Genomic DNA, 11,733 nt, shown 5'->3' on the forward strand with positions numbered 1-11,733 from the left:
ACCGATATTATCGGGTTTTGTGAAATTTACTCGATACGCGCACTTAATCTCGCTTTTCATAGTGTTATCATTACCGCGAAGCGTTATAGAATTTTCACTCTTATCACCGTTGTTATCGTCTTCGGAATAGTCGTCGCGGTCGTCGCCGACGCTGTATATATAATCGTCATCGCTCGTTTCCGGTTCCTCGTTCTCGCGCTCTCGTATCTCCTCTCTCGCTCGTCGTTTGCTATGAATCGCGGCTCTTAGATACGCGCTTATAGCGCTTAACTCGTAAGATCCCACTGGAATCGCGATAACCTCGTCGTTGTCGTCGAAGTAAAATTTATTATTCGTGGAATTTACATTCGGTATCGTGTTATATGTCTCGAAATTAGTTAAACCTAACTCGTAATCATCGTCGTTTAAATCCAGAGGCGGAAAGTAACTCGCCGCGAGAATGCTGCTTCGTCCGGAAAGAGTAAGAGTTAGCGACATGATTGACGAGATTAGTCGAACTGCGCTCAATCGACGAGCGACGGTCGATATTATAGCGCGCGATTCCTCCAATCGACCCCCCGAAGAAATCGAAGACTCAATTGTCCACAGATATTCTGATCGCGCGTTTGCTCGGAGCGACGATTGTATCGAATATTCGCATCGCGCCCGAGATAACGCGCGATTTCGCGCGGAGGACGAAGATTGCCGAAACCGTCGTAATAGATCGCGTCGCCCCCTTTTTTCGCATATGCCACCCAATGAGTACCCGGGCCGGATGCGTCATCTAAATTCACAATGCCGCTCTCATCGCGGCGCGCCCGCGATGGAAGCGCGTCGCACATAAACACGCCTCTAAAGTGAGGCACGCGCAAAAGTATCGCCGCGCGATTTAACTGTTCGTTCGTCGTTACTCCAACGGATGGGAGAATTCCTAGCGTCTGTTTACGCGAAGTTTTTTTTTAGCTCTTCCTCTTCTTTTCGTCGCGGACGCGCCACTTCCACGCTTGTACGGTGCGAGGTATAAACCACGACCCTCCATTGCGCGATCGTGACGCTGCAATTCCTCCAGCTGTCGTCGCGCCGCTTTGCGATCGTTTACCGCTTTCGCGATTCCCGCCGCTCCTCCAGCCAAAGAACCGAGAGCTCCCAATAACGGCAGCAGGGGTAAAAAGCCGCCGCGTTTCGCTATCGGAAGCGTTTTTTTCCTCGTAGCGGTCGTCCTCCTTTTGCTCTTCTTTCTCTTGATTCTCGTCGCGCCCATTCCAAGTTTTGTTTTCGATTTCATAGCTATCCATACAGCCGTCGCGGCGGCTCTCTCGCCGAGAGTCGAGTTTTTGGCCGCAACGCGCTCGCGCGCTCTCTCAGCGAGCGCGCGGTCGGCGGCGTGTCGATCGGCGAGCTCGCCGCTCCGCGAGTACGCGATATCGTGCTCGCGGCAGGCCGCGTCCAGAGGATTGATGCCTCGATCGCCTCGCGCGAGTCGTTTCGCGAGACGAGTACCTGGCCCGCAAAATTGATATCCGGGTATATATACGGAAAAGGATAAATTAATATACAAAAGTATATTGTTAACAACAAACGCTCATAAACGCGACCATGACGCTAAAAAATCTGTTTTAGGAAATAAGGGATATAAATACAAGTTCGTTATCGCCCCGCTTATTCACGGCAGCAGCGCGAAAAAGATGGGCGCGGGTCGCGTATCGTCAACCATGCGAGTCACGAATAATAAAATCGATTACATTCATTGGGACGATCCAAACGAATTAGTGGATCGTCTGCGATTGCTGGACGCTTCGCGTCGAGCTGGCAACAACGCTCACGAAAACGAGATTCTATCGATAATCGAGGAGCTTCGCGAAACGGGAGCGATAGTATAAATCGAATCGTCGCATCGACGATCGCCACAGTCGTGCGCGGAATTCGCGATGTCCGTGAGCAAATTCGGCACGCCTTTAAAAAACCGTGGCTATGACGCGAGAACCGGAAGACTACGTCCGGCTATCGAGTCTCTGCGAAATTACGTGCGCGATAACGCGCTGTATCTAAGCTCTTCCGTCGAGTACGACGCGAGAGAGCGCAAGATAAAGCGTCTGGCTAAGCCGGAGGAGGACACCGACGCGACGAGCAAAAGCTACGTTGAAGGAATTACATCGCAATTGAGAAAAGACGCGGACGAGGCAGGGAAAGGCGTCATTCTATTATTCACGAGGCTCACCCAGCTCGATAACGCTCTGGGTAAACGAATAGACGCCGCGGAGAGTTTTGTTTCCAAGATCGAAGCGCGCGATGACGTTCTAAGTAAACGCTGTGGAAAATTCCGTTTCGAGAACAGAATCTAACGCTAACGCTCTAGGTAAACGGATCGATGCTTTGGATAAACGAATTAACAGTTTAAGCGATCGAATCGATGCCGCAAAAAATATGATATCGCTCAATGCCGTGGAGTCTTCGACGAAAAGCGCGAGCGACCGTAAAATACTGTTCAATCAGGGTAAAATAATACAGGAACTAACCCAAAAATCGCGCGGCGCGGCGAATTCCGCGACGAATTCCGCGGCGAAAATACGAGAATTGGAAAATTCAACATCGCAATTGAAGAGAGACGCGGACGAGCTATCGGGGAGAGTGACGGAATTAGCGAAAATTCGCGAGACTAGCAGCGATACTCGGAGCGGCGAGCCGCTCGAGAGAGATATCCCGCCCAACGTCATCCTTGAGAGAAAGAAAAGAGAATTATGAGCACCGAAAAACGAAGACTAGTCGAGGAATTGCACGCGCCCGCGAGAAGAAACTTTCCGCGTCGTCGCGTCGCGATACGCGGGTACGACGATCTATGGCAAGCGGATGTGGTCGAGATGCGTCCTTACGCGAGACTCAACAAAGGCCACAACTACATACTCACCGTTATCGACGCGTTAAGCAAATACGCTTGGGCCGTACCGCTTAAAAGCAAGAGCGCGAACGAGGTTACCCGAGCGTTATCTAAGATAGTGCGAGACTCTAAGCGGTGTCCGAAAAATTTGCAGACCGACAAAGGAAAGGAATTCTACAACGCTGAGGTGAAAAAATTCGTGGAAAAGCGCGAAGTGAATCATTACTCGACGTACTCGGTGATGAAAGTGTCGATCGTCGAACGATTCAATCGCACGCTCAAAAATTCTATGTGGAAATATTTCACGCTAAGCGGAACGTATAAGTGGATCGACGAATTACCTCGACTCGTCGAGGAATATAACGCGCGAAAACATCGCACTATAGGTATGAGACCCGTCGACGTGACTCCAGCAATCGCCGATAAACTTTTAAATACGGTATATAGCAATATAAAAATCGCAACTCCGGCGAAATTCAAAGTAGCCGATCCGGTACGCGTCAGCAAGTTTAAAACGATCTTCGAGAAAGGCTTCACACCTAACTGGACCACCGAAATTTTTCGAATAGCCAAGATACAACGAACTAATCCCGTAACGTATCTGCTGAAGGATTTGCGCGGCGAACCGATCGCCGGAGGATTTTACGAGCACGAGTTGCTGCGCGTCAATGATCCCGACGTGTATCTCGTGGAAAAGGTGCTGCGTCGAAGAGGCAACGAAGTGTACGTGAAATGGTTGGGAATGGACGAGTCGCACAATTCTTGGATAAATAAAACGACTGTATTAAGATAAAAATGTATTTTTATTAAATAAAATTACATATATTAAATACAACTACATATATTAAATAAAACTACATATATTAAATAAAATTATTCGTTAGAAAAATAAAAATTATCATGAAATTATCGCGTTCTATACGGATTCTCTCTCGCGCTCCATACAGGTTCTTTCTCGCGCCGCTACGCGGCCGCCGCGTCCTGCGTTTTCTCTTTCGCGCTTTATACGGACTCTTTCTCTCGCTTTATATGAATTCTTCATTGCGTCGTTAAGCGAACGTCGTATCTCGCGGTTACCTTTTTTTGCATTGCTCGATATATATATATGCTTCTGTTTGAGATTGAGCGTCTTCAACGGGAGCGCTCGAAAATTGGCGCGTTAGCGGCCATCTCGCGCGGCGCACGGCTCGCCGCGAATCAAATCACGCGTTAGCAGCGGCGCTCAGCAAATCGCGCCAGGCCCGTGGCATTGCTCGTGCCATGCAAAGCGGGCCACGCGGCGGTCACCCGAGAGAGCCAAAATCACAAACAAGTGCGAATAACAAGTTCTAATTTTCCGAGTCATCGAAAACAATCACCGGCTCGATCTTGCGCGAAAAACACATAGAACATTCTAGAAGCAGCAAAAGAACGGTTGTATATAAGCTCTCTCGGGGAACTGCCGCGCGGACTCGATCGTGAACTCCATCCGTGACAGTGTGTTATTATATCGTCTAAACTCTCGTGAGAGAAAAGTCGCTCGCTTTTCCTGTTCGTACCCGCGCTTACGAAACGCGAAGTTTTCGACAATAATAAAAGAGGTTTTTCGTCGCTCGCGATTAATCTCGCGCAATCAAAACGCGCTGCTTATTCCGTCGCTCGCGGAATCGCGCCGCTTACACCGTCGCTCGCGGTATTCAAGATATATCCGCCGTTCGCGGAAAGCACCCTTGCGCGTTCGGTGCAAACGCGATCTCGCAGGGCTTCGCTCGCCCACGTCCACTTCTTTCTCGCACATTTGCTGGTCCTTCGAGCCGGATGTTGCTATCCGGTGCCGGTGCGTGGAGTGAGTGCAGTGCCTGCAGTCCATCCGTTTATGCTCTTCCGGACGTCTCGCATCTGAAAACCAAAGATGAATAAGGACAAGGAACCAATGGTCCGTTCGCAGTCGGACCTGTTCGGACGCATCTCCCTCGCATACGAGAACTTGCGGAAATCGGGAGCCGCCAACATAACTATCGGGCTGGCGGAAGCGCGACTTCAAGCCCTCGAGGCTAACTGGGCAAAGTTCGAGTTCCAGCATGACAAGCTTCTCGAGCACTGGGAAGCCCTGTCGGAAAGCACGTACGTAAAAACCGACATGCCAACACTAGCTGAGGAGGCGTACCTGACGCAGAAGGGCATGATCTTGGACACGCTGCGACGCCTCAGAGCCGCAGAGAGGACCGAGAACCCGGCCGTCGGACCCGCGCCGTCTCATCCGGCGCGAACGACTCTGCCGAGAATCCAGCTCCCACAGTTCTCTGGGCTTTACGAGGACTGGCCGTCATTCCGCGACCTCTTCCATTCGCTCATCGGGAAGGACACCTCCGCTGCCCCAGTAGAGAAGCTGCACTACCTCAAGGCGTGCCTAAAAGGAGAAGCAGAGCTGTTAATCCGCAATCTTCCGACGACCGACGAGAACTTTGAGCGCGCATGGAAATCGTTAACGGACTATTACGAGAACAAACGTTTGCTCGTGCGGTCCTACTTGGCGCGGTTCACGGCGATCCAGCGGCTGAGGGGTGAGTCAAGTGCGGACCTACGCAAACTTTATCACGGAGTGCTTAGTACCGTCGGCTCACTCGAGAGCATCGGACGACCGATTGCGCGCGGGGAAGATCTGCTCGTGCACCTCGTCGTAGATCTCTTAGACTCCCGGTCGCGCCGCGAATGGGAGACCACGATCAGCGACACGACGGAACCGCCGTCGTACGCGGAGCCGATCCAGTTCCTGGACCGACGGCTGCACACGCTCGAGTCGTTGCCGCCGAGTAAAACGGAGTCAAGTCCCGCGAAGCCGGTTGCGAGCTCCGGGCGACCGCCGCGCGTTCTTCACGCCCGGAAGCCGGAGAGTAAGCGAGGGCGGTGCACCATGTGCCACGAAGAGCACTATATCATGTTCTGCGACGCGTTCGGGGCAAAGACGGCGTCGGAGAGAAGGAAGCACGTTGAAGCCAACCAGCTGTGCTTCAACTGTCTCGGGAGGCACATGGCAAGCGAGTACTCGTCCAAAAAGACGTGCTCGTCGTGCGGCGAACGACACCATTCGCTCCTCCACCAGGCGGGCAACGCCTCCGAGATCGCCAGATCGTCACTCTCAGCGAACCGAAGCACGAGAGCCGCATCGGCGGTGCTTCTCGCGACCGCGCGAGTTCGGGTGGCCGACAAGTTCGGAGTCCTGCACGCCGCGAGCGCCTTGGTAAATCAGGGCTCCGAGATTTCGCTCGTGGCCGAATCGCTCGCGCAGCGTCTGCGGCTGACCCGCGCACCTACCTCCACCGCCATCGTCGGAGTTGGCGGGCGATCAACGGGCGCTCGGGGCCAGGTTGAGCTCACGCTCTCGCCGCTGCGTGACGGCCCGCCCTTGCGGATCTCGGCCTTCGTCCTGGACCGGCTGACGACGACCAGCGGCGGCCTCCGTGCCGACCGGCACTCCTGGCGACATCTCGACAACCTGGAGCTGGCCAACCCGGACTTCTTCGCCGCCGACCCTGTGGAGCTTCTCCTCGGCGCTGATGTCTGCGCGAAGATCCTCCAGCCAGGTCTCCGCCGCGGAGGACGCCAGCAACCTATGGCACAAAGGACGACGTTGGGATGGATCCTATCGGGCGCCGTCGGCGTCGCGCCCGCCGCGCGGACCGCCCGCACCTACCACTGCAGCGGAGACGACGGCCTCCACTCCCTGGTGCAACAGTTCTGGCAGCAGGAGGAAGTGGACGCCACCGCAGCGCCACTCACCGTTGCCGAGAAGGAAGCCGAAGAACACTTCGTCCAGACGCACTCGCGAGACGCAAGCGGCCGCTTCGTGGTTCGTCTTCCAATCACTCCGCCGCTGCCAGATCTCACGGGGACGAAGTTCGCTGCCGCCCGCCTGCTCGGGCAAATGGAGCGGAGATTCACCCGTGACGAACAGCTGCGACGCCTGTACTCTGCCTTTATGCAGGAGTACGAGGACCTGGGGCACATGTCCCCAGCTCGGCCGGGCACAGCAATGCCCTCCGAGTGCTTCCTGCCTCACCACGGCGTGATGCGCAAGGCAAGCTCACCAGCCAAGATCCGGGTCGTATTCAACGGCTCGTCGACCGTGGCATCTGGCGCGTGCCTGAACCAGCACTTCAGGGTGGGGCCGAACCTCCTACCCGCCTTGGACGACGTGCTGCTGCGATGGCGCGTGCACCGATTCGTACTGGCGAGCGACATCGAGAAGATGTATCGCCCGATTCTCGTCGCACCTGAAGACCGCCACCTGTAAAAGATTCTCTGGCGTCATGGCGACAACACGACGCCGAAGGAATACGAGCTAAACACGGTCACTTACGGTCTGGCATGCGCCCCGTTCTTGGCCATCCGTTCCCTTCGGCAGCTCGCCAGCAACGAGGAGGCCCTCTTCCCCCAGGGAGCAGCGGTTCTGCGCCGAGACGTCTACGTGGATGACATTCTCACGGGCGCACCCACCATCGAGGAAGCCATGGACCTCCAGCGGCAGCTAACGGAGCTGTGCACGGCGGGCGGATTCCCGTTGAGGAAGTGGTCGGCGAACGAACCCCGCCTGCTGGATCATATCCCAGCGGGGCACCGGACTCATCGCGACCAGCTGTCCTGGACTCCACAGGAGAGTCACGCCACCCTCGGCCTCCAGTGGCACCCGGGCATCGATTGCTTTTCCTTCTCCACCGGGGCCATCGCAGTGCCGGCGTTCACGAAGCGGTCCGTCCTCTCGCTGACGGCCCGTCTATTCGACCCGCTGGGCTGGTTGGCACCGACCGTGATCTGGGCGAAGATCCGGTTCCAGTCCACATGGCTGAAGGGCTTGGATTGGGACGCACCACTGGACAGCGCCGACGCACAGTTGTGGAGCGAGTTCGCCGACGGTCTCCCGAGGCTGGAGGAGATCCGCGTCCCGCGGCACGTGCTCCTCAGCGCAGCCCAATCGCGAGTCGAGCTGCATGGCTTCGCAGACGCGTCCGAGCGGGCCTATGCCGCCGTCATCTATGCGCGGACGGAGACCTGCAACACATCGATAAGCATTTCATTAATTTCAGCCAAAACTAAAGTAGCACCATTGAAGACCGTGACTCTACCTCGCTTGGAGCTCTGCGCCGCTTCTCTGCTCACGCGGCTGGCAGCGCGCGTGCGGCGGGTTCTTGGAGCCGAGGACGCGCCCGTGCACCTGTGGTCCGACTCAACCGTCGCCTTGGGCTGGATCCGCGGCCACCCGTCACGCTGGAAGACGTACGTCGCCAACCGGGTTGCCGACATCCAGACAACGCTGCCTGGGGCCCAATGGCACCACCTCCCTAAGACAGAGAAACTCGCCGACTGCGCGTCGCGAGGCATCTCCCCCGCCGAGCTGGTCACCCACCCGCTCTAATGGGGGGGGTCCACCCTGGCTGAAGGAGGACCGGACATCGTGGCCAGACTCCCGCGACGAGGAGCTCACTGAGCAGCCGCCGGAGGAGCGCGTCAGAGCGCTCGCCGCCCTCGCGCCAGCGACGGAGGCGACCGAGCCAGAGGAGCTGACTCGCTTCTCCTCGCTGAACCGGCTGCTGCGGGTGACCGCCTGGTGCAGGCGATGGAAGCACCGAGCGGCGGCTCTGCGGGCGCCTCCCGCCACGAAGTCGCGCCCAGCCATGGGCACCCTCACAGCGGCGGAGTGGGACGATGCCCGCCTGACATGGATCCGGGCAGTGCAGGCTGAAAAATACAGCGCGGAGTTAGCAACTCTCGCACGGGGAGCCCCGCTATCCAAGAACATCCAACTTACAAAACTTACCCCGTTTGTAGATTCGCAAGGCATCCTCAGGGTGGGCGGGCGCATCAAGCACGTCCTCCTGGTCTACGACGAGCGACATCCGATGATCCTGCCAAGCTCGTCGCACTTCACCCGGCTCGTCATCGAGGCCTGTCACCGGCGAACACTGCACGGCGGCGTGCAGCTTACCCTCGGGTCCATCCGACAGCAGTATTGGATACCCCGAGGGCGACAGCTCGTCAAGGAGGTGATCCGACGGTGCATCGCCTGAGTCCGATGGCGGGCGGCCTCGCAGCGGCAGATCATGGGAGATCTGCCACGCCTCCGAGTCATGCCGGCAAGGCCGTTCCTGAGCACCGGCATCGACTACGCCGGTCCCATTCAGCTGCGCACAACGAAGGGGCGCGGACATTGCGCATACAAGGCCTTCATCGCGGTCTTCGTGTGCCTCAGCACGAAGGCCGTACATTTGGAGGTCGTGTCCGATTACTCGGCGGACGCATTCTTGGCTGCCCTGCGGCGATTCACAGCTCGACGGGGGCTCTGTCGCAGCCTGCACAGCGACTGCGGCACGAACTTCGTCGGGGCCGACGCACAACTTCGAGCGTTCTTCACCGCCAACAGCCCGGAGCAGCGGAAGATTGCCGACCAGCTGGCCAACGAGAGGATGAGGTGGTGCTTCAACCCACCGGCAGCACCCCACTTCGGCGGACTCTGGGAGGCGGCGGTGAAGTCCTTCAAACATCACCTCAGGAGAGTGCTAGGGGAATCGACCCTCACCTATGAGGAGATGAGCACTCTCCTCGCGCAAATCGAGGCCTGTCTCAACTCCAGGCCGTTGCAGGCGATGTCCGATGACCCTGACGACTTGGCGGCATTGACTCCGGGACACTTTCTCGTGGGAGCGGCGCTCAACGCCATCCCAGAGGCCAGCTCCCTGGACGTGCCGATCGGCCGCCTCTCACGCTGGCAACTGCTCCAGCGGATGCGCGACCATTTTTGGGACAGGTGGTCGCAGAAATACCTGCACACACTTCTCCAACGGCCCAAATGGTGGGCCACCAACGATGAAGTGCGCGTCGGGCGACTCTGCCTCATCCGGAGCGACAACGCGCCGCCGACACGATGGCCTCTCGCCCGGATCGCGAGCGTATACCCGGGAGCCGACGGGCGTATCCGTGTGATCACCCTCCGCACCGCGTCATCCGAGCTGACGCGCCCAATCGCGAAGATCGTCCTCCTGCCGGAGAGCCGCTCCGATGAGCAGGAGAATGAGCCCGCGCACCGCGCGTGACGAGCCCACCCGTCGGGCTGCAAAAAAACACAACAGGCATAAATTAATTATACGTAAATGTGTACATGCGCTATTAGAGAATGAGACATTTTAACATATCGAATTTGCAATACGAGCGGTACAATTAACACGCGCGCGTGAACAAAATTATATATGCCTCCTAGGTACATATCAACCAAGCAGAGGCAAGTTTTTCTCTCTCATATCAAAAGCCAACGGTAAAATCAAATGACAGCTTCTATTTTATTCCTCATGCATGTAATATATATAAATCACATTTTTTACTAATTTTGTGTAAATCGCGCACTTTGACAATCGAAACATGTAGGATATCAATTTGTATCCTTGCGGTATATTACCTGGCGTTTTTTGCGGCCTCTCGCAGGATCGTTACAAATTATTTAAACGAGCAGTTTCCTGGACGTTGGATGGGTCGGTATGGTCCAATACGTTGGCCTGCAAGATCACCGGATCTCAACCCATTAGATTTCTTTTTATGGGGGTATTGCAAGGAAGTCATTTACAAAACGCTTCCCGAGGATATCGATGATCTACATACAAGATTGCGACATGCAATTTGGAATATCGACGAAGAAATAATGGAAAACGTCGAAAAAAATGTATTAAAACGCATGAGAGCTTGCGTTAGGATGGATGGCGGTCATTTTGAGCACCTTTTATAAAATGTTTTCGACTTTAAACCAATCCGCTCTTTTCAGAGCGACCAAAGACAATTCGCTCTTTTCAGAGCGACCAACACATTTCTACGTGGAACACCTTGTATTCGCAGAGACATAAAAATAATTTTTCTCATGTCTCGCTTGCGCAAAAAGGCAAAACGAGTAATAAATTAAATTATTAAAAAAAACGATGTTATATTTTCATATTTTATAGTTTCATATTTCCGAAACTATCGAATTTACAATGTCGGAGGCTTTAGCCGATCACAGGACACATGATAGCGTCCGCGTCGATCACGCGTAATGTGATACATTCAGTCGTTCGGCAGCCGGCAGCCGACAACGCTAGTACTAACATAACCTGCTTGTTGTCGTCGCGCAGTCTCCGCATCGAATAACGCGTTTCTTTCTTCAAGTTATTTTAATAATTAATCGGTAGTAATCGGTAGTTGTGATTAACCGTTATAATCATTAATAAATTCAGTTTATCGATAAAGTGCGTGGATTAATTCGTAAAAGTTCGATAAGTGGTACAATTCGTGTGTGAAAAAAGTTTGTTAGTTATTCGTTGTATCATACAAAAATATTACTTCTTGAGTCGTATGAGGGCAACGAATCTCTACATACAAGGTAAGAGTCAGTGAGTGAGAGAGAGAGAGAGAGAGAGAGAGTGCGTGTGTGCGATCAGCTGTTTGCTACACGCGATGGGTGTAAAAGAGAAAGACAGAGACAGAGAGAAAGAGAGTGCGTGTGTGCGATCAGCTGTTTGCTACACGCGATGGGTGTAAAAGACAAAGAGAGAGAGAATGTGTATGTGTGTGTATACGCGTATACGTTCTCTCTCACACATACACCCCATCGCATGTAGCAAACAGTTGATCTCAGCGAGCGCCTCACGTAATCACCAGCATCGGACGGTGAGTTGCGCCGCTCCTGCCTTCCTCGCGTACGCGGCCTGTAATTCGTTAACTATTTTGTCTTATAATTTAAAAACTAAGCCTCGGAAAAAATTTTGGCAAAGGAAAAATCTTCTTAGAATAGTGTCAAGTATATGACATTGCAAGGACAGAAGGTTGTTTTGAATCATCCTGTATAAAGAATTATTTGATAATCCAATTTTTATAATATTCGA

At 54.3% G+C, this 11,733-nt stretch overlaps 2 protein-coding genes across 2 annotated transcripts; both read left to right on the forward strand.

Moving 5' to 3' along the window:
- Positions 1 to 4,745: 4,745 nt before the first annotated feature.
- Positions 4,746 to 8,898, forward strand: LOC138941817 (uncharacterized). The gene is made up of 3 exons (XM_070311695.1): positions 4,746 to 7,064; positions 7,131 to 7,946; positions 8,002 to 8,898. Exons 1-3 carry the CDS (start codon positions 4,746 to 4,748, stop codon positions 8,896 to 8,898), a joined length of 4,032 nt encoding a protein of 1,343 aa, XP_070167796.1.
- Positions 8,899 to 8,931: 33 nt separating this feature from the next.
- Positions 8,932 to 9,921, forward strand: LOC138941818 (uncharacterized). Its single transcript, XM_070311696.1, has one exon. It carries the CDS (start codon positions 8,932 to 8,934, stop codon positions 9,919 to 9,921), a length of 990 nt encoding a protein of 329 aa, XP_070167797.1.
- Positions 9,922 to 11,733: the final 1,812 nt, after the last annotated feature.

The sequence above is a fragment of the Polyergus mexicanus genome, unplaced genomic scaffold (assembly GCF_030449975.1).
Source record: "Polyergus mexicanus isolate NDT 795.1 unplaced genomic scaffold, iyPolMexi1.0 SCAF_20, whole genome shotgun sequence".
In the NCBI taxonomy this organism is placed as follows: Eukaryota; Metazoa; Arthropoda; class Insecta; order Hymenoptera; family Formicidae; genus Polyergus; species Polyergus mexicanus.